The 23113-nt window shown below is 48.7% G+C and overlaps 1 protein-coding gene across 6 annotated transcripts in view; it reads left to right on the top strand.

Moving 5' to 3' along the window:
- Positions 1-23113, top strand: part of CHKA (choline kinase alpha) — a 62663-nt gene that overhangs the window by 27261 nt on the left and 12289 nt on the right. For 4 of the 6 annotated variants that reach the window (XM_033402418.2, XM_033402419.2, XM_004278032.4 and 1 more), the window contains exons 3-7: positions 9532-9585; positions 15733-15846; positions 19950-20083; positions 20477-20581; positions 21567-21625. In XM_033402418.2, coding sequence (XP_033258309.2) covers positions 9532-9585; positions 15733-15846; positions 19950-20083; positions 20477-20581; positions 21567-21625 — 466 coding nt within the window. Of the gene's footprint in view, positions 1-8552; positions 8583-9531; positions 9586-15732; positions 15847-19949; positions 20084-20476; positions 20582-21566; positions 21626-23113 lie in introns of all 6 variants that reach the window. The other 2 variants (XM_033402421.2, XM_004278033.4) reach the window with 2 other exon arrangements.

A 23113-nucleotide genomic window follows, 5' to 3' on the forward strand; every position in this document is an offset into this window, starting at 1 on the left:
AGCAGAGACCTGTGGAGGTGAGGGGATGCTCTGATGCATGCTGTCCAGGACGCCGGTCACCAGCCACTTGCGGCCCTCATATGCCTGAAAAGTGGCAAGTGCAGCCAAGGAATGGAGTTTTAAATTTTAAGTAATTTTACTTAATTTAAATTGCAGTGGTTACATGGAGCTGCTGGCTGCTGCGTTGGCTGGCACGTGTGCCCTGTTAAGGACAGCTAACTTAGTAACAGCCGGCTGCAACGCAGGCCGTGACCTTGCAGTTTTCTTTTCCCCTAATAAAGATTCACCATCAGTAGTTAATATTTTGTCCTTTTTGAAATTTTAGCAGTCTAGAATTATTACCTCATAGTACTTAAGTGCAATAGAAATGTCTGGAAATAGAATTTGAACAGAATTCGATGTCCCTATTTATTTTTAAGGGGAAAAAGACTATTAGGTAACTCAGTAGAAAAATAGAGAAGAATTGAAGCCACTTAAAGTGGAATTAACTTTTACCAAACGAATGGATCAGAGTATGTTTTACATGCAGTTAATGGGGGAGGAGGGGTCAGCACTCTAGATTTAGCTTCTCAATTCTATTTTTACTAGGCTGTTAGTTTCCATTCCTGAAACTGCATCTGCTGATGAAGAGTAGAAGCTGTGCTTGAAAGCACATGGGTAGAAAGGGAAGCAAGTAGCTCACACGATGGATAATGAGCAAACGTCTGACAGTCTCACAACTGACTCTGGCGACAAACTCATTTTTGTTAGAAAAAAGCTGTTCCTTTGCTTTGTAGGTGGGACTCAATGTTTTCAATATAATTACTCAGTTGATTGAGTCCCTAGTTCAAGTACACTTTTTTTTTTTTTTTTTTTTTGCGGTATGCGGGCCTCTCACTGTTGTGGCCTCTCCCGTTGCGGAGCACAGGCTCCGGACGCGCAGGCTCAGCGGCCATGGCTCACGGGCCCAGCTGCTCCGCGGCATGTGGGATCTTCCCGGACCGGGGCACGAACCCGCGTCCCCTGCATCGGCAGGCGGACTCTCAACCACTGCGCCACCAGGGAAGCCCTCAAGTACACTTTCTTGTTGAAGTTTGAACTTAGTAAAACCATGAAACCTACAGCCTCAAGTATTTTTGGTTCCCAAGTTCTTTGGGGTTTGGCAGGGGCACTCGCTGCCAGTTAGAGTTTCGGACATTAATAGCCATTTGAATACTTTGGCAACATGAGGAGGGGAAGAAATTCAGGAACTCCGAACAGGAACTTCAGTTTAAGTGAGAAGGAAAGTAAGGGGCCGAGACTAAGCAGTCAGTAAGACTCGAGGCCGACGGCAGTGCCGTGCGCTTTACAAGTTGAGCTCTCACGGCATGGTGCCAGGGATTTCACCAGAAATGGCCAAAACTGATAGTAACTTGCCAGGATTTGCATTAATTAAGAGATGTGGCTGAGCAACTATGGAACCCAAATAATAAGTCACATTACTTTCATAAATGCATGGATTGAAGACAGATGTATCATGCAAATCAAATGTTATGCTTTCCTTATTTTTGCCTCTACTTAGAGGAGAGCACACACACACATCCCTATACACGCATGTGCGTTTGTACAAATACAACTTGGTATTTCCTACATTGGCCATATACATGCAATTGTCACATCCTTCAAGGTGGATTAGAATGAGCTCCTTCCCTGAAACATGTTAATTGATGACTGCACATAATGATAGACTTACGTATTTTCTCAGAATGTTTAGCTGTTTTGCTTAATTACATGATAGACTGGTTTAGTTTAGTATGTCCCTTCTTTCCCTTTCTCCTCCTCGTTCCAGCTTTGGAATTTTTTACCTCTGTGAGAATCAAATATTACGTAGCAGTATTTTTTTGATTTACATTTACAAGTAACTTGGTTTAAAATAACGAGATGCTTCTCGACTTTCTTGTTTTTCTTCATCTTGGTGTTGCGAGATGTCTGACTTCCTTTATTTCCATAGCAGCCCTGAAATGACTGCTCTCTGGTGCAGTTCACTAAGGGTTAAGTAGCAGAAGGCCAAGGTAAAACCTCCTGGTTGGGTTTAAGGCCCACAGTTCTGTCCCACAAACAGCTATCTCTGCCACCCCCCTCCATTTCTGTATAAGATGAGACATAAGCAGACTTCCCAGCTGTACCCTGGATGTTTTGTTTAGGATTTGTGTTAATTTTAGGGCGTATGGAAAGTCCTGTGTTGGACAAGGGGGAAAATGGGTCCTTTTGAGAATAAAACAAGGTAAGACACACACAGCTTCGAAAAACTGCCACACCACACGATATTATTTGCAGGAGACTATTAAATATAAAAATATTGGTGTGATCTTAAAACAGTGAATGTCAGTAGAATTCAGTGTCTGTTTCACATAGGCCAGCCTTAACTTTAATGACAAGGAGGTTATTCTCATTAGCTGCATAGACGATGGAAACCGAATTCAACTATAAAATTACCCGTGACTAAGGCAGGTAGGATAGCTCGGTAGAAGTTTTGAGAAGTACTGGTTTATCCTTTGCCATTGTGGAAAGAGATGTAATTGCTAGAAGAGAGCTTGAAACAATAAAATTAGCTGTCAATGTAACTTGATTTTTTTCCTTTCTGGTACTGGGAAGGAACATGAGCTCTGCATCGTCCAGTAGCAGCCTTTTCCCAGAAGCAAGTTTGGCTGATTACAAATAACCAGTTTGCTTATTTATCATGAATTGTGGAAGACACAAATGTCAGTACGTATTGTTCTTTCAATGTAACCTGTGCCAGTTGGCGGAAGTCTCAGAGGGGGCTTTGTCCCTGCCTCTGTCAGAACAGTGACTGTGTCGAGCCAGTCCCTTCTCTGCATGAATGGAGAGATTTGGCCTCACCGTTTTGAACGGTCTCACAGGCATGAACGTTTATAATACACCAGCGATCTCTCGAGTGCTGTCTGGGAAAATTTTGTTTTTGTTCTTTGAGTAGTAGAAGGCTAATATTAGTGTTTGTTGAAGTACTAACCATCATTAAATGAAAGGCACCAAGGCACAATGCAGATATGTATCAGTGACTCAAAAGAGTACCGTTTGGGACACGGTCTTTTCTGAATCCAGAAAACAAAATGTCTTCTTCCCTGTTTTCTCTTAACCCCAGTTTAATTAAAAATTCAGTCACGATAAATTACAGAGCAGCCTACAGATAGCTGGCAGTAAACTCTTGGCTACTGAGAAGCTGTCTGCTTGTGGCACTTCCCTCTGGAGCTGAGACGGCATGGCTGCCGCTCCCCATGCAGAGCCCTGCTCCGTCCCGAGAGGCTGAGCACATGTCCCTGCTAACTGAACACGGTGCATTCGATTTTTTTTCTCATTGTATTAGGTCATCATGACCTAATTTACTCTGGTTTTAAAAACTCCCCTTGTATGTGTTGAGCATGGTGTAATTATACCTATTTCTAAGGCAGTCAAAACCTCCCTCTCAGAAGTGAAACGTGTTTCTAGCATTGCATGTTCCCATTTGGTCTAACCTAGTATTTCTTCCATTAATACTCTCCAAAGATAGTTGCCAAATTACAACCTACAGTGGTACCACCTTCCGTACCTGCTTTGGTGCCTTCTTTTGATAACTAAATAAACCACAAACTACTGTGTCTAATTTTGACATATGCAAAGTGTCTTTGTCTTGCTGGTCTTAAATGTTTGGGCTTTAGAGCATGAAGCCAATACAGATTTCTGGTCCCTGGAACGCTGGTGTGACCGCAGCCCGCCCTCTTGGGAAGGAATGTCTTTGTGTTGGGTGGCGTGAAGGGCGTTGGGGGTAATGTACCACTTTAGCTGTATGTGCATGTGTTCTCTGCTGCAGGCTTGTCCATGCGATCGTGCCTGGAGCACTCTGGTTTCCAGGTGACAGACACGATTCACGGTATAGTATGAGTCCTCTGAAGTTGGAGCATTCTCTACAGCTTTAATTTCTTTCTTTTAGTTCTTGGTTTCAAGAAATGTTTTTTAAAAACAAAGTTGTAATGCTTATGTTAAGTAGCACCAGCTACAGTCTGTGCTTGCTTAAAGAGGTACAGTAGTTAAGATTTCAGAATATCACTTTGGGTTTTTTGTTTTTTTGTTTTTTTGTTTTTTTTTTTGGTCCAAAGCAGATCAGACCCTTTCTTCTGTTTCCTCAGTAGAAAATGACAAACATTTCGTAATTTTAGAAATTTATGGGCCTCAACTTGAAAGTTCATTTGAAGTATTTAGCTGCTTCTTCCTTCATACCACTTTCAGCCTTAAGGAAATGCCATGTACATATTGATATGTTGGTTAGAGTTAGAAACTTCCTTCTCTGTCCTAATCATTTAGTGTCCTTCTCCCCCACCCTGTGCCTTTATGAAGCTCAGCAGTGCTGATCTGATGTGGAAGGACACAGGCTGGAGAAGTGAAGGCCCTCTTCCTGGACACGTGTTGCTTACAAGTCAACCCTTGGGGTGCTCATGCCTAAGGAACTCAGAAGCCTTTGGAGTCTTGGGGCCTCAGGTTACCCTGGATCAGACCTCAATTTTGAGAAGGTCCTGAAAGCCGCCTTCTTTACCTGGACTTCCACTCACCTGTCTTTCTCCTAGTTCACGTCTGCCTAGAGCCTTTTAGACATTCTAGTCTCCTCTTGATGTTCATCAAGACATCCGATTTTGTGAAGTTCAGCAGGGTCACATTGTCTTAGATTTGGTCCTTGGGCAGATCGAACGTACTCTAGAAAAACGTTAGGAATCATTTGTCTCTTTAAATTCTCGTAATCCATGTGTGTTCACTAGATAATCACATAAGCTATACTTTAAATCATTGCATTGTCATCTCACATTTTAATGTGTTCTATAAAATATTTTCAGAAAAGGCTGTAAGAAGCCATGAAAGCAGTAAATGCAGAATGTTTTCATGGAGATGAGGAAGCCAGAAGGTTAGGGTCTATGATATTGAGAAGAAAACTTGAGAAGAACCACATGACTGCTGTGCATTCTAGGGAGTCAGGATTCTCACCCTTTCCTGCCCCAGCTCACCTGAGAGGTGGCACACAGTCCAATCGATGGTTAACAGGGATGGTGACAGGTGTGGCCCCCTCGTTGAGAGCCTCTTCTCTCGTAGAGTGTCGACGTGGTCAGATAACCAGGGTGGATCTTAGAATCTTCAGAGCCACAGGCAGTATAGTCAGGAAGCCCGTGTCACTCCAGGGCCAGACGAGCATCACAGCTACTGAACATTCAGGCTAGTGCAGTCCATCCTGTTACTCTCAGGATAAACACTGATAGTCTGGAGTCCCTCGGGACTCAACTCAGGAGGTTAATCTCAGGTTAGTGGAGAGCTGGATGATTTTCCTAGACCAGATCTTAGATGCCCTAGAAGTTGAGTCTAGCTAACATTTGGATTATTCTTTCTTAATCACTCATTTCTAGATCCCAAAGCACTTTATCAAGGCTGCAACCAACTTACTCCTGTTTTAAAGGAGCCTTTATCTCCACACAGCTACACATACACAGACTAGGGAAAATGAAGATGCTGCTTTGTTTCATCTCACGAATGTGGTTTTATTAAAGTAGTTTAATCATAAAACTAGTTCCCTCAGCATTAGCAGAATCTTTTGTTAAGAACTGGCCAAGCGATGAGAGTTTATTTGGCTTAAACAAATTTAAAGAAATAAGCCTGTTATACTGTGGAATATCAGGTAACTTACTTTTTTCAGAGTCTTCTTTAAAGTACAAAAACCTCTAAAAGCCTCTAAATGCAATTTTGCCAGAAAAGTAACATTTGAAACCTTGTACCAAGTATATTTATTGTAAAAGTAACATACACTTTTAAACACTTTTTGAAGTATAGGCATATGTAAAGTAAAAAGTCAGAATCCTCTATGCTCTCATCTTACTGCCTTAGCTCAGGGGTCCCCAACCCCCGGGCCGCAGACCAGGACTGTTAGGAACCGAACCAGGCCGCACAGCAGGAGGTGGGCCCTGCCACCCCGCCATCGCTCCCCGTCGCTCACATTACCCCTGAACCATCCCTCCCACCCCCGGTCTGTGGAAATATCGTCTTACACGAAACCGGTCCCTGGTACCAAAGAGGTTGGGGACCGCTGGCCCTAGCTAATAGAGTTCAGGCTTTTAGGAATTTAGGTTTTAAATTTACAAGTGCTTGGTCAATCACAGATCTGTTTCCTCTTTTGAACTCTTCTATAACTTTAAAACAAAATATCAGCCACACCCCCTTTATTATTGTTACCACTTTAGCCTATTTGCTGCAGCACAGCTAATGAATACATGGGTTATAGTGAATACTTGTAGATTCTCTTGAAAACCAAGCCCAGAATAGGAAGAAAAGAATGAGGAAGATGGGAGGAAGCCAGCGGCGGTATATTTTTATTACCGTTGGGTGTCTTCTTTTTTGTTTTTATGACATCTTCGTAGCATCCGATTCACTTATTGATTTAAGCGTACCATTCAGTGGTTTTTAGTATATTCACAGAGCTGGGCGTTGTCTTAAGCATGTGGGATACATTCTGACTTCTTAGGTCTTGAAGTTTCAGCGTTTATTTTTAAAAACATTTTATTATGGAGAATTTCAGATGCACACAAAAGTAGACCAGAAGAGCATAATGAACCCCAGGTACCCAGTATCCATCTTTCTCTCTGACCAGCTGTCTTTCCTCTTTACCTTCATTCATTCTCCAGGGTTATTCCAGACATTGTCCTATTTCTTCCATGACTGTTTCAGTCTGTACCTATATAAGCTGATTTTAAAAAAACATGACTACATTAGTGTTCACATTAAAATTTTTAATAATTATTTAATATTAAATAACCAGCTAGTGTCCAAATTTCTAATAAATGTTAAAATTTTTTACCTTTATTTTATAACTTATTGAAAGCTAAGTTTTATTAATGTACAAATTAGTTGGTGAAGAATTTGGAGTCATGTTAAATACTTGTACAATGTGTTTTAACATCTGCTTCAAATAAATTTGTGCCTCTGAAATAAAATCCCACAGATTCCAAGTTACATTTTACCTTCTTTCTTCCTGGACAGAACAGCCCTCGGACTCTCTTTTGGCCACTCTCTCTTGTTGGCTTACCTCTGCAGGAGGCTGCTTCTCTCACCTTTCCGTGAATATTCAGTCCGCTTGGTTGGCGATTTCCTGGTCTTGCCCTTCTTACCTGTAGGACTGAGGGAACCTGAACATTCTGTACTGAGGAAACAGAACAGAGGGCTGGGTGTGGCAGAAGTCCATCTTGCCTTCCTGGTGGTGCTCTGATGGGATAAGTAATGCATTCCCTTGGGGGTGGAATGGGGTGGGCAGGGGTGGGGAAATGATTAATAGAATTTATTTCTACCTAACAGCGCTGATATGTTAAAAAGGAATGGCCTCGGAAGCAAGCCAACTTGTAACTTGGATGAGGTGACTTGCTGGCTTTGAGAGCACCATTAGACAAGGGAAAGGGAACTTCTGCTGGCTAAATAACCCCCTAGCTGTGTCTCCCTAAGAAGATACAGTTCAAGTAATAACAGCACAGGAATAACCATAGTCACCTAGAATTTTGTGCAGGTCAAATCCCGTTACAACAAATTTCAGTAGGATATCCAAATTCCTTGTTTGTCTTTTCCTACAAAGTATCAAAATAAAAAAAAATACATATACATATATATATATATATATATACACAGTATATCAGATTATAGAACTTTTTTTGTTCTTAACTGTCTTTGGGGAGAAAAAGCACAAGGATTTAATATTTGGGGGACATTTCAGCCCCATCGGACATTCTGACTGACACTGTTGCCAGTTCCCCCACGACTGGGATCACAGATGTAAGTCTGCCCATCGCCCTTGGTTGCTCCTTGAGCTTCCCAGCGCAGGAGTGTTTATTTAGTTGTGCAGGCCACGAAGTGTAGTGAGCACCAGGGTTTGCTGGGGAGACCAACAATAAAGAAAAGATGGAGTCCCTATTCACTAGGAACTTGTAGGCCGCTGGGAGGGAGCAGCTAAGGTGTAGGTCTACAGCCGCCCATGGTGTGGTCAGGAGGGTATTTTGGAGTTAAGGAAGGAGTGGCGCTTTCATGGTACCTAGGTACTCCTCCCGAGGGTTTTTATCACACCCTACGTCAAGCCATCAGCAAGAGTCTAAAAGTATTTCTGTAGTATTTTCATTTTGTAGCTTTCATTGTAACGGGATTTAACCTGTAGCATCTTTTCATCAGAGAAATGCAGATTACACAAATGAAAATATCATATATCCCCCATTTGTACTTTCTGTACTTTGTACAAAGTGTACTTAACTGTGTGTTAAAGATATTATTGAGTATGTCTAAGTGCAGCTCTTTTGCAGATAACTTCATATGAACGTGGATATTTATTTTGTTTACTTTTATATCGAGTAAACTAGAACATGTACTGTTTATACAAAACATTAAATGTCTGTGGGATGTCATTTCCGTGTATGATGGATGGGAGCTGTCGCTTTAAACCGCTTAGGTGTTTTGAATGATGCTAGAGTAGCTGGTGGTGCTTAACGTGGCATTTTTTTTCCTGTCCACACTTTCTACCCTTGGTACAGGTATTTTTGATAAAGCTGTGGAATGGAAAGGTATGTTTTTCCTGGGATGTTCAAGAATCTTTTACCTTAACATTTTTAAAGAGCTTCCTTTATGGGCTTCTGTGTCTGACGTAAGCAGACTTAGTTTAATTTTAACAAATAACATGTTTCTAGGGGCAATATTTGAGTATAAAATTTTGACAGGACACGTTTGAAGGTTTTTAAAGCACTTGGGGTGGGGGGTTGCTTTTAAAAGATAAGATCTGCCATGAAGAAAGGATGTGGCCAGAGAGTTGCTTATGGTAGTTCGTGGTTGAGCTGTGTTATTGACTCGATCCTGGTTACCAATAATTTGCAATTTCATTGAGGAGAGCGATGAAAGTATCTCTCAATACGTTAGCATACGAAATAAGTTTGGGCCTTTATTAAACTGGCACAGGCCTCTCTCGGGTGGAGGAAGACTCCACACTGAGCTAGTGGTGCCCTGATGATCAGGCTCGGCCGCGCAGACTGGGTGCCAGGCTTCCTGCCCACACAGGGCACCCTTGTCCACCCTGTGCTGACCTCGGCGGCCGCGAGCCCATGTGCGCCCCCTGCCCTTGCAGGACAGCACCCTCCTGGGGCTGGCGTTGCCTCAAAAGACCCACCTGGCTAAACAAGATAAGCCAGCCCAGCGTTTATCTTGAGGAGGCCTGATTGGGAGAGCAGCCTCCACTGACTTTCCTCCAGCAATGAAATTGTGAAAAGGTACTCGGGATGGTGGTGAGACTCACAGCTGTGTGGTCTCGACAGCACATCCCTTTTCTCGTAAAGAAATGAAGTGCTTCCTCAGGTGTTGGTCCTAGTGTGGGACACTGGTGGTGCATTTAGACTGCGCCGAGAAACACTCGCTAAAGATCTGTGATGTTTTGTAAACCGTGACTGTTCTGATGGTTGCAAAGTTAGTGTCTGCTCAGTGTTCCCCATCTCACTGGAAGTGTTTGCTTTTTCTCATTCGTAGCGGTCCTGTAATAAGGAGGGATCCGAACAAGCTCAGAAAGACAATGAATTTCAAGTAAGTAATTCAGTCCGTTCTGCATTTGTGTGAGGTGTGAGCTGGTGGTGGGCAGCCTTGCCCCCCTGCTCTGGCAGTGCCCCTTCCTGCCCTGGAGTCCTGCTGTGTGTCCTAGAGGAGGGGCTCTGGGGGTACTGGGAGCTGCCACAGTGAGACCCAGCGAACAGTCTGTGTTCCATTTCCTACTAAGGGTGTAGGGAGTGGACTTGGTGCCTTTAGGGTGATCTGAACAGCATTTGGGGTGCTAGGAGGTGGCGGCTTGGGGTGACCTGCGTGCGTGATACTCTGATGTGGAGGCAGTCTGTCGCTGCCCAGGTGTCTCAGTGGCTGCCCTCCCCCGGGGCATCTGTCACTGCCCAGGTGTCTCAGTGGCTGCCCTTCCCCGGGGCGGGCAGGAGTGTTTTTCCCTCTGCGTGGTGCCCGGCTCCCGAAGGCTTCTTCCTAAATACGAGATTTCACTCAGAAATGCGTATATTCAGAAGAGCTTGAGGTCCAGAGCACCTGCCCCCTCTTTGAGGCTCAGAGGTGGGGCGTCTGGAGTCGTGATGTCCACACTCCAGGGAGTGAACAACTTCTGAGCACACTCCCCTGGTGTGTGGAGGTTTGTGTATAACGGGGGGAGTGTGTGGGTGTGCGTGTGTAGCATACACACCACGCACCCCGTAATATCGACACACATAAATACACTGGCTTTACTAATTGTATACGAATTATTAAAGTGATCAAGAAATAGAAATGTAGAAGAGGTGAGAGCATATAAAGGAATAAAAGCGCTGCTGTTCTCTCCTCGCGGTTCCGTGGATGTTTTGCATGGGCCTTGCTCCGGAGACCGTGGTCTAGAGGATCTGGAATGTGTGCTCTCTGGGGTGACGCTGACTGAGAAGCTGTCAGTGGGAGGTGACTGACGTTCTGTCTTCAGCTTCCTGGGCCCTTTGTGTGTAGACTTTCGTCCTTCCTGGGAGTTGAAGCTGTCGGGTCAGTAGGACCTCCACGACGCTAAATCTGAAGTGTGTTTCCAGCTCTCGTTTTATCTGGACTTCTTAGCAACGAAGGCGGCCAGGACACAGGGACACGAAGTAAAGGCCCCTCGTTTCCTGCACCCCTCCTTGCCTCCTTTGTGGGCTCAGTCTGTGATTGTCTTAAGTACTCGGAGTCCCCAGGCCTGAGGCCCTATTTCCACCCCCCGCCTTACCAGGCCACCTGATCCAAAGCTGGTCCTTGCGTTTCTCCTAGGGGCCAAGGGTCTGCAGCTCCTCCAGCCCACAGCCCTGCTTGGAACTAACACTAGCTGCTACCCGTCTCCTGGGGTGTCTCACCAGGTCCAAGACCGAACCCATACTCTCCCCACCCCTCCAAACAGCAAAATCTAAATCTGGCCTTTCTGGGCAGGCCGGGAAGCAGGGAGTCACCTTCTGTACCCTTGTCCCCTCACCCCTGTGTCCCATCCACAAGTCTGTTGGTGGTTTTCCTTTGAACCATATCTTGGATCTGTCTACTTTCTCTCCATCTGGACTGTGCACCTGCCTAGTCCAAGCTGCCACCAGCTCCTCCCTGGGCTTCCGCTTCCACTCTTATTTCCTGCAGACCATCGCTTCGTCTTTGCCAGAGCCAGCTTTTGAACTGCTCATCCGATCGCGTCAGCCTCTTGCTTACAATCCTTCGGTGGTGGCTCTCTGCCCTGGTCCCGGTTAGGTGGGCTTTATCCTGCCAGGTCCCGGCAGCCTGACCCTCGCCGAGCTTCCTGGTCTCATCTCACAATGCCCTCCCCCTTCCCTGCTCTCCAGCCATGTGACCCTAAGCTGTGTGGTTTCCTTCCTGCCACGGGGCCTTTGCAGATGCTGCTGCTTCTGGCTGGAATGCTCTGCTCTTCAATCTGCACCACTCCCCCCAACTGCTACTTACAATTGGGATCTCGGCTCCCAGGTTCCTTCCACAGGGAGCCCCTTCCTGCTCTCTCATCTAGGTTTGCTCCTCCATTCGTGCTCCTACAGCACCGAGTGCCTCACCTTTGCACTTTCCGTGACTGTAAGTTTCCATATTACGTGTTAACGTCTGCCTGTTATGAGATTCTAAACTCAGGGCGGGATCCCGCTGCTTGTGCACACTCTTCTGTCCCTTCCTCTCATTAGTCCAACGTGCCCTCGCCGCCGGGAACCCGCGCGTCACTGCCACACCACCTCCTCCTCCTGCGCCGGCTGGATCTCTGCTCGGGGCCCAGCAGGCAACAGTAGTAGGTGCTGTGATTTTGTTTTTGATCCTCTGTGTCAGAAGGTGGGCAGTTGGCTGTCAGAATGGGGAAGGTGGTGTGTGTTCCTTGAGCCTCTTTGAATGGCCGGTCTCCTCCAGCGGGAGGCCTGGCTCCATTCCCGTTTGTGGTGCTAAGCCGCAGGAGGGGGCCAGCGAGTCTGGTGGGCTCACCTCCCTGGCCTGCGCTGTGTGTGTCTCACCTTCTTTGCTCTTTGGCCTCCCCTCCCCACCAGAGAAATGCTGTTATGTCTTCTCAGGAGGGTCATAATCTCGATATTATTGCTGGACTTTTTAAAGGAGGAAAACCACACAGATGAATTGAGAAGTCAGTCTAACCCTCCCCCAGCCCCCCACCCCGGCCCCTCCCCCTCTTCTGCCCGCTCTGCCCGGGTCTCCGTCTGACCCTGTCCCCGTTGCTCCCAGAGCCACTCTTGGTTCTGTCACTGACAACTTCTGTGTTGCCAAATCCAGGGCCCACTTTCCTCTGCCCCCTGTTCGCTGTCTCCACAGCGTCTGACACAAGACATGCTGTCGCCCGTCCTGACAGCAGGCATCGTCGCCTCCCGCACTACCGGCTGCCCCGGTTCCCCTCCTGCTGACCCGGCTACATCAGGGGGTGTTAGGTTGCCGTGTAAAATGGGTTTCTTGCTGTAGGCACAGTCGGTTGGAAACATTGCTGTAGGTGCTGGGCGTCCTCGGGCTCTGTGCTGCGCCTCTTCGGCCAGTTCGTTAGCTTTAACGCTGTCCGTACGCCGAGGACTTTGTATCTGGCCCAGACCCCGCGGCAGCCCCAGCAGCTTCTCCGGGCTGATTCGGTCCTCTTCTTCCTCGGTTCCTCTGCTCCGTGCATCGGCCCCTCCCAGGCCTTGCTTTGCCCCCGTCAGGGTCACCGTATCTGCTTGGGGGTGGCCACCCCGTCACGCTCCATCAGGATACCCTCTGCTCCTTCTCTGCGCTGCCCCGGTCTGCCGATGGCCCTGCTCGGTTCCGGCCGTTTCTGTCCCTGGAACGCAGGCTCTGTCCGGGCAGCAGCCACGTGTGTCTTGTTCTTATTGTTTCCCTGGGGCTTAGCACATGCCGGGTACAGAGTATATGTCCAAGTTATATTTGGGGGGGGGTGAATATATGAATGAGTATTTCTGAAGCCATCGTGATTCGTTTCAAGTTGAGGTATTGAGCTGCTCTCCTGAGAAAGCAGGACCAGCCGTGGGTGGATGGTGGGGGCCGAGCCCGGGTGCTGCAGGCAGTGGACCGGGTCACGCCCTTGCGCCTGTCCTTCACTGAGCTCGCTTTCCTTGAGGGTTTTGAGACCTGAGGATACCTGCTGTCCTTCGTAACCTACCCATCCTTCTTGCTTGTGACTTGGCATTTTCTTTCATTTCCTTCCTCTCCAAATTCTTCCCTCCACACACCACCACCCCTTCTCCCTACTGTGAATAAATATTGAACTGCAGTATCACAGAAGAACAAAGGTGTTTCTTGTTCACAGTGTGCAGAGCAGTGCTGAAGAGAATTGGAAAGTTCTTTAAGTCTCTTTCCGTCTTCTCTCCACCATCCTGGCACCGGGTGGACCCTGCTCTGGAGGATCCTGGACAGTGTGGCTTCGGCCCCGGTACCAGTGATGATGCCACGTGTGAAGTCAGCTCCCAGCAGACTTTGCACTGCGTGGGCACCACGCACACTTCCTGGTCATACTGTGGGTTAAATCTGTGTCTAGAACTAGACATTTCAGACGTAAAGGGCTATTTCGGATTGGCTGCACATGTGTGTCTTACATATGCCAACCCGAGTGCCCTCCAGCTTAGTCACTCTACACAGAAAAAGGTTGAAAAACCAAATTTTAATCCTGGCAAAATCCTGGCTCCGTAGGACAGAGGAGATCCCGATCCTACTCTTTGGAAACAGTTGGGGAGTGGGTTGGAGTTCTGAGGTGGGAGACTGTACAGAGGGCAAGGGGCTGCCAAGAGCCACTGCCTGCAGGTGGCCTGGTCTGGGCCGAGCCCTGCACCTCCTCGTCCACGATGCCAGCCTCCGATCGCTCGGGCGGGCGGCAGCAGAGGGTTCGCTTCCCGTGGGGTGTCTCTGAGGCCGGAGTTGAGGTAAATGGGGCCAGCACTGACCGCACCTCCTGCCTAGGTTTGCTGTGAGGTCAGGTGAGTGAGAGAAAACATTTTGCCAGCTCAGTAGAGCCGTTAGGAACTCGTTCTCATTCTCTAAGCGTTTAAGAGATAAAACCCGTCTGGTCGAATCCTCCTAAAATCCATTAACTAGATAGATCAGTGCTGTGTCTGGATTGTCGTTGTCTTAGTCTGCTCGGGCTGCCAGAAAAAGCCACCTGGGTTTATTCTTCATAGTTCTGGAGGCTGGAGGTCCAAGGGCAGGGTGCCAACACGGCCAGGTTCTGGTGACGGCCCCTTCCTGGCTTGTAGATGCCGTCTTCTGCCTGTGTCCTCATGTGGCGGAGAGGGAGGCAGAGACTGAGAGAGAGGGAGAGAGGGCAGGCTCTCTGGGGACTCCTCTTATAGGGATACTGACCCCGTCAGGGCTCCACCCTCGTGGCTTCACCTAAATCCATCACCTCCCAAAGGCCCCATCTCCAAATAGCATCGCACTGGCAGTGAGGGCTTCAACCTCTGAATTTTGGGAGGACACAGTCCAGCTCATAGCAGTCATATGTACAGAACTGCAAATTAGTGAATAGAGATTGGGCCTCACAAGGTGATGACGGTTAGATCATAATTGTGGAGATTATACAAGATGGTGGATGGATTACCAACAAACCCATTCTCCCCAAAATGTAAAAGTGACTGAATTACTTTTTACTTTAATGTGGCCCCATGTCCTTTGGAAGTAGCTTTTCTTTTTTCCTTTTTGTTTTCTTCTCGCCAACTTTAGAATCATGTCCCTGCCTGATGAGTTTGTCCTGCTAAGTCTCTCCATCCATTTTGGTAAAATGAGTGTATTTTAAAGAGCTCTGTTTTATTGAGCAGTGTTTCTCTGAGATCCTGTCCCCACGGCCCCTTTCTGAACAAGGGGTGACCTAGAATCACCTGAGAGTGTTTCCAGACCACACCTGGTGCCCCTCCCGACACATCGCCATAGAAGCTCCTCAGGACGCTTGGGCACAGGGCTCCTTCCCGCCCTTCACTCCAACCGATGGAAATTCTTAAGCTGTAATTTCCTGCTTAAGGGAAGAGGACTAAGGAGTGGATTTGAACTGAGACCAAAAGGTGGATTTTGAAGGCAGAATGGCTCTAGATCCCACTTCGTTATTAGGAGTAACTAAAGGCGGAACGTAGGAGCGTCAAAGAGGTGTAGACAAGAAGACAAATGTTAAACGACAGAGGAGACTGGGGATAAGAGCAGAAAACCGAAACCTTGAGCGCCCTGTGCTAGGGTGCACTTTGGCATGGGCCCCGCACCCCGTGGGGGACCCCGCAGGCCAGTTTCATGGGCAGAGGGCCCTTTGAACCATTTTCTTTTCCCTGGGCGCTCTCGACCGAAAAGCAGATCAACCGTCACCAGAATGGATGGACTTGTTGTGACCTTTGATAAGATGCCAAGGGTGAGACTCATATGAGTTTTAAAATAAATAGAAGCGATAGAATATTGATACTGTTCTATTTTTGGAACCAGTGACCTAAATTCAACTTGAATTTTAAATCTCATCAATATAGTGTGATGTTTGCCAGCATGGATCCTGAGGTTTACAGATCTGTTTCTTCGTATTTAAAGTGGGGACAGTGGTAATAAAAACAACAATTGGTAAAAATAATGATGATGATGATGCGCCCTCAGGGTTGCTGTGGGAGTGGGTGAAACGGCTCGTGTGAAAGGACTGCCGATGCCTGGCTCGTGGTCCACACTCACTAACCGGCTGTGTGTTGCCATCTGTTTCAGGGCGCCGAGGCCATGGTTCTGGAGAGCGTTATGTTTGCCATCCTTGCAGAGAGGTCGCTGGGGCCAAAGCTCTTTGGCATCTTCCCCCAAGGCCGCCTGGAGCAGTTTATCCCGGTAAGATGCGCGGAAGGCTGGTCAGGTGATGGGAGCCACAGTGAGAAGACAGTTTGTCTCGTCACCGTCAGTGCAGGAGCCCGAGGCGCTGTGGTCCGAAATAGTAAATGTGGCCTATGTTATCACAGAAGTAAAGAAAAACAAAATTTCTCTTGAATTTACATCAAAACCTCTGTCTTTCCTGCAAAGATACGTTCATCCATTCAGAACCATGCAGGCAGACCTTGTTTAACTGAGCTTCGCAGATGCTGGGTTTTTACAAATAGAAGGTCTGTGGTGGCCCTGCATTGTCAGACAGTGGTTAGCATTTCTGAGCAATAAGATATTTTGTAATTAAGGTATGTACATTGTTTTTTGAGACATAATGTTATTGCCACTTAATAGACTGAAGTGTAGTGTAAACATTACTTTTGGACACGCTAGGAAACCAGAAAATTCACGTGACTCGCTTTGTTGCGGTCGCTTTACTGTGCTGGTCTGGGACCGGACCCCCAGAATCTCCAAGGAGGCCTGTTTGTGAAACCTAACAACTTCCGGGCCTTGGTTATAGAACCTGCTGCAGGACGTGGCCCTGCCCGCACTGTGCCACGTGTCTGGTCTTTGCCCTGCGGGCGCCACCACTGCTCTTTCCCTTGTCTCCCACTGCCCCCCCCCCTCACTTTAGGGTCTCCCCTGCCCTCATGTGCCTGTCAAGTTCCTTCACATTTCAAGGCCTTGCTCAGATCCTCTGTTTGCAGGACTGTTTCCCTTCCCTGCTGTGCTGAGGCATTGTTAGTGTTGCCCTAGCATCCGCCAGTGTGCCTTGTTTAGAGTTCTGTGTGCATAGCCCCCACCCTGTGCCCCGTGCCCTGTGCCCTGTACCCTGAGCCCCGAACCCCGAAGAGGGCTTTAAGCCTCAAGAGTTCCCTATAAAGTTGAGTGTGGGGCAGGTCTGGGCCTCGTGACCGGCTCGTTTGGGTGGAGATGCCGAGCCTTGCTGGCCTGTGTTTCCGCTCGTGGAAGGGCACCCCTTCTTGAGCTCTGTGAGCTCCCTAAGGGCTAGGGGCTGCTGCCTTCATGTCTTGCCTCATGTGATGTCTTGGCCATGAGAGGCCTCGGTGTGCAGGGCCGCCCGGTACAGTCGTGCAGGTGGTGCAGAGCACAAGGACACCTGGCCAACAGGGTGCTCTGCTCGCCAGGCCTGCGTCCAGCGGGGGCTGGAGGAGGCGTGGTGCCCTCTTCTCGTTCACACGTGGTGCCGTGTGTGCCAGCTGCCAGCCTGGGGCGTGTTTGAAGGAATGGATGTACCTCCCTATATGGAAGAGTCCTTTCAGTCTTTTCCCTGGCGCCTGGCTGTAGGTTTTTTTGTTTTTAATATAAATTTATTTATTTATTTTTGGCTGCGTTGTCTCTTTGTTGCTGTGCACGGGCTTTCTCTAGTCACAGTGAGCAGGGGCTACTCTTCGTAACGGTGCGTGGGCTTCTCATTGCGGTGGCTCCTCGTTGCGGAGCATGGGCTCTAGGCTCATGGGCTTCAGTAGTTGTGGCACACGGGCTCAGCATTTGTGGCTCACGGGCTCGAGAGTGCAGGCTCTGTAGTTGTGGCGCACAGGCTTAGTTGCTCCGCGGCATGTGGGATCTTCCCGGACCAGGGCTCCAACGGGTGTCTCCTGCATTGGCAGGCGGATTCTTAACCACTGCACCACCAGGGAAATCCCTGTAGTTTATTTATAGTTTTCCCATTAAAGACAGTAACATCTGTCTAGCATGAGAATCAAATGAGATAGCAAAGTATTAGAATTTTGGAAATACAAAACACTTCGTATGGTTATAAGTGCCAACGTGGATCCATCTTAAAAAACATAATGTTGATAAAACCAAATTGCAGAAGGCTACAAATGGTATCATAGCATTCGTATAAAGCCCAGTAAAAAGCAAGATACAAATTGTTTAATAAATACACACGTGGGCCGCTCTCACCTTCTGCGATGGCCCACACTCTGTCTGTGGAGTGTGTTTCTCTCTAAATAAATCCACTACTTACCTAAAAAAAAAATTTTAAAAAGGGGCTTCCCTGGTGGCGCAGTGGTTGAGAGTCCATCTGCCGATGCAGGAGACACGGGTTCGTGCCCCAGTCCGGGAAGATCCCACATGCTGCGGAGCGGCTAGGCCCGGAGCCATGGCCGCTGGGCCTGTGCATCCGGAGCCTGTGCTCTGCAATGGGAGAGGCCACCACAGTGAGAGGCCCATGTACCACCAAAAAATAAATTAATTAATTAAAAAAAAAAAAATACACATGTGATAAAACTTCCCTTTTTAGAAAAGGTAGAGGACCAGTGAACACAACTTAGAATAATGGAAACGTCTCGAGGGGAAACACAGCTCCTTGAGATCAGGGCACGTAGGTGGTTATGTCTATGGAATAGTTACTGTTCTCCTGTTCTTTTTGTTTTTTGGGTTTTTTGTAATTTTTTTTTAACTTTTTTTTTTAATCTTTATTAAATTTGTTACAATGTTGCTTCTGTTTTATGTTTTGGTTTTTTGGCTCCCTATCTCCCCACCAGGATTGAACCCACACTCCCTGCATTGGAAGGTGAAGTTTTAACCATTGGACCGCCAGGGAAGTCCCTGTTCTTCTTTTAAAGTTTTAAAGTTCTCTACTCGTGTACACGTTTACTACATAACATAGTAAAGATTTTTTTAAAATTATTTTAAAATGCTAGGTTGAACCATATGAAACTGCCAGGGTTCAACTGTTTCTGCCGCCAGAAACAGCGACTCCATTTGCCTCAGCCTGTCAGCGTGTGTTATTTCCAGGTTTACCCTTGACCGCTGAATGGGGTGAGATGAAGTTCATCTCACCTGTTCCCATGGCTGTCCTCCAGCAGACACACGAGAGCAGTGACCTCTGAGAATGGTGGTCAGTCTCATATCTCTTTGTGCTGGGAAAAGAGCTTGGATTCCAAGATTTGTTCACGTTAGAGCACGTTAGCTTTAAATTGTCCCCGTTGCCAAACCAGTTACGGGCCTTCTTTAACAGCCGAATGAAAGCTCCGCCAGCTGCCTCGAGGAGTCCTTGGCGTCCCGCTGCTAGACGCCGAGTTCCCTGTCCTTGTCGCGACTTGATAACTTGGGAGAGTCTGGGGTTGAGGGGAGGATTGAGCCTGATGCTTTCAGGGAGCTCTCAGCTCCGATCACAAGGCACCTGCCATCCTTTGAGACTTCCATGGCTGGGTGCTGGCCCGGGGCCTTGACCTGCAGCGTCTGCTTTAGTTCAGAGCTCCCTGTCGGGGACTTGATGTCCTGGTTCCCATTTTACAGAACCCAGAGAACGAGGCACAGAGGTATAAAAGTACACCCTTGGCCACATAGCGTTGAAATGAGTGTTAAACCCAGAATTTGAGCTGGGGTTTCTCTAACCTGGGGACACTCACTCTTAACTCCTGTGCTGTATGGCTTCGGATTCTCAGAAAAATCTCTCTTTGGGTTTCGGTAGGGAAGTGGTTGGTTTGGAAAAGATAAGAGGTGCTCCCGTGGGTAGCCGTGAAAGCGCAGCCAGGACGAGTGTGGCCGCAGGCTGCACTAGCAGAAGACGGAGGAAGCCCCCTGCCACACCTGTCCCTGGTCGGCTTTGCCCTGAGAGCCTGCTCTGGGACAGGCTGGGTGCTGAGCTGCCCCGAGGGCAGGAGTGGGAAACCCTCGCCCCGAGCGCCTGGCGCCCCTTCTGCTGGGAAGCTGTTCTGAGCACCACACCGCCTGCCCTGTGTCTGGGAGGAGGGCTGAGCCGATGGGGGAGCTGGACACGGGCCACGGCATAAACTGCTGATGACCCGGCGCTTTGAGCCTAGGAAGGAGCCCCCCGCAGTGTGGGGTAGAGTGACGGGAGAGCAGGACCATAGGTGCGTGAGAAGGACTTTGTCACAGCGAAATGGACCTTTGTGGCTGGCCTGCCCCTCGCTGAGAAGTGCTGTCTGCAGGGCACAGTGCCCGTTCTGAAGGAATTTTGTGCCCCGGATGAGACTTAGATGCCCTACAGAGACGCTTCTAGCTCTAGGGCTGTGTGCTCTCACGCTTCAGGGTTACCTGGATGAATGCCATCTTCTAACTCCCCTTTTTAATTCCAGAGCCGGCGATTAGACACTGAAGAATTAAGTTTGCCAGATATTTCTGCAGAAATAGCTGAGAAAATGGCCAGATTTCATGGTATGAAAATGCCATTCAATAAGGAACCAAAATGGCTTTTTGGAACAATGGAAAAGTAAGTTTTCAGCTGCTGGGCTCTCACCTAGCTTCCCGCGGTGGCTCCCAGGGGTTCCAGAGCAGCTCTTGCTTGCCGTGCGGGTCAGAGGCCTTCCCCGGTCCGCCAGCACACAGGCTGTCCGCTGGTGATGATTGTCTCATGAATAAATTGTTCTTGAGTGTTAAAATCAATTCCTGAACCAGGAAAGAAGACTGTTTGCAGAAATGCTCCTCAACAGGCTGGATGGGCAGAAAATCCACATCCTAGAGTGTACTGAACCCCAGGCCCTTTTCCCTCCTCTCCATCTGGGGTCCAGGGGCCCTGCGGGTTTTGCATGGTTACATTGAACTAGAGCCCCAAAAGCAAGCTAGGTGAATTGAGCACTGATCCTTTGTTCCCTTCTTTTGCAAGATACCTGAATCAAGTGCTGAGAATTAAATTTACTGGGGAATCCAAAGTTAAGCAGCTCCACAAATTCCTCAGTTACAACCTGCCTTTGGAACTAGAAAACCTGAGGTGAGTGTTTGCTTCCATTTCCTAACTTAGTAAAAGTGCATCTGTCCAGAAATGTAAATGTTCTTAGTCACCACGCCTGCTTTCAATGAACGTTAGGAAGCATCACCTGAGGCTTGGTGTTTTGTGGGATGAGTTTAAACAGATTAATTCTGTCATCTGGAATTACAGTTTTATATGAGTGGCTTCACGGAGGAAGTAAAATTCCAGAATTCTAGTCCTGGTCAGTGACTAGGGCGGTAGGTTTTTTTCTGAAACAAAAACGAAAAACAAGGGGCTTCCCTGGTAGTGCAGTGGTTGGGAGTCCGCCTGCCGATGCAGGGGACGCAGGTTTGTGCCCCGGTCTGGGAGGATCCCACATGCCGCGGAGCGGCTGGGCCCGTGAGCCATGGCCGCTGAGCCTGTGCGTCCGGAGCCTGTGCTCCGCAACGGGAGAGGCCACAACAGTGAGAGGCCCGCGTACTGCCAAAAAAAAAAAAAAACAAGAACCATGGGGGCAGGCCAGCGAGTGTCAGCCGATGAGGGGAACAGATCAGCCCAAGCTAGCGGGGGATGGAGTAAGAAGCTTGACACTGGTTTCTGAGTAGAGGCTACGCTGGTGTCTCCAGGGTGCGGGGGGCACGCAGGCTTCCAGCCTTCGTCCATTGCCTGAGTGTCAGCATTTCCACCTTTAACTACTCACATATTTGAGTGTCTGCTGAGCCAGCATCAGGATTGGTTCTGAGGAGATGTGACCAAGACAGTCTGCAAGGAGCTTCTCTTTTGTTAGGAGAGAGAGAAAATAAGTAAATAAAAAAATGTCAGGTTGTGATGAGAGCTGTGAAGGAAACCAGAGGTCAAAACAGACTGACACAGAGGGCTCTGCCTGGGGTCCGAGGTCAGAGGGCTCCGAGGAGGGCCCCCCTGAGTGGGGAGAGCGTGTGCAGAGGTCCTGCCACGGGAGGGAGCTGAAAGGGTGAGAAGTAACAGCAAAACCTTCCTTTTCCAGATCATTACTTGAATCCACTCCATCTCCCGTCGTGTTTTGTCACAATGACTGTCAGGAAGGTAAGAATTGCTGCCTGTTATGCTGAAGGTGGGGCTCGTGTGTCTACTGAGAAGATTCCCTCCAATGTGTGTGATAAATGCCAGGTGCCCATGAAGAGAGGGTTAGGCGCATGGAATTATGGCACGGCCATGCACGAAGTGTTGTGTGACTATTAAGAGTGAGGTCGAGTTTTATACAGACCAACAGAAAAGTCTCCAGGCTACATCAAGAGGAGAAAAAGCGAGTTTTAGAAAAACGTGTAGGGTATCATCCCGTTTCTGTACGAAAACGTGAGAGTGTCCACTAAGCCGAGAGCCGGGGTACACGAAGTCACGTATTTGTTCAGTGTTCAACTCCTTTTGGTAAACATGTCAGTTGGCTTTGTCAGTCCGAAAGGCATCAAAGAGGAAGATGGCTCCTCGGCCAGTCTGGGGGCGCTTGCCTTCTGCCCCTGCAGCCCACCATGCTGGCCAGGGCCCCCTTCTCTCTCAGCATTGGCTCACATGCTTCTAATGACTTCGGGTTTCTCTGCTTTAAAAAATTGCACTCCCATGTACCCCTTACTGTAACCAGACTCTACCCAGTGTTATTTCAAACATAACAGTTTCGTCAGAGGCCCCATCCAGCCGGGCACCTCCCCCCGATACTGCCATGGCGCCTGGCTTTGCCTTGCTGTCCTCATCCTGCCCAGCGCAGCTGGCTGAGGTCCACCCTCGGGCCCTTTCCAGGCTCTACGGCTTGTTTTTAATTTGGAGAACAGTCCCTGGTGAAGACTTGTCATCAGTGAGACGTTAGTTTGAGCCAGAATACCTGTTACTAATTAGCTGATGATTGCTGGGCAAGTCGGGTCAAGCAGCCTCGTGTGTGTAGCGGGTGATGGTGAACGGCCCAGAGGTCGCCGACGGGCTGAGGGAGGCCCCCGCCGGCCACGGCAACACGGGGAGAGTGTGGAGGGGGCGGGAGCTGGACACTGGGTCTGGCCCCGGTTCTCCTATCAGTGGCTCCCGGAAACAGACGATGTGTGCCGAAAAGCCTTGAACCTGGCTCAGCAGAGCCCTCCCGCCAGCGCCACCGTGAGAGATGCAGCACGTTGGGTAGAGCGTGGGCCTCTCCGAGCATGTGCCTGGGGGGCCAGTCTGGCAGCCAAGCCCCTTCTGCCCAGAATTCAGCCTTAAGGGAAAGAAATATGGTCGTGGGAGCACTGTCTGTGCTCTCCTCCTTGGGGGCAAAGCAGTGGGGCCTGTGTGGACACCAGGGCCCAGCTTCCCAGCTGGGGGCCACAGCCCCGCCCACCTCGGGGCTGCTGGGGGTGCCAGAGCTCCGGGGTGCCGAGCAGACCTTTCCCTTCCTGCCCCTGTGTGGAAATGGGGGGGAGCCCAGGCCACGCTGCTCTTGGGGTGCTGGCAGCAGGGCTCTCGGGCCAGGCCTCCCAGGTCAGTGCTGCTCCTGGCACCCTGTCCCCCCGTCCCGTGACTCGGCCACGTCCGCTCGCCGCCTGGTCAGGATGC

The sequence above is a fragment of the Orcinus orca genome, chromosome 8 (genome assembly GCF_937001465.1).
Source record: "Orcinus orca chromosome 8, mOrcOrc1.1, whole genome shotgun sequence".
NCBI classification, from domain to species: domain Eukaryota; kingdom Metazoa; phylum Chordata; class Mammalia; order Artiodactyla; family Delphinidae; genus Orcinus; species Orcinus orca.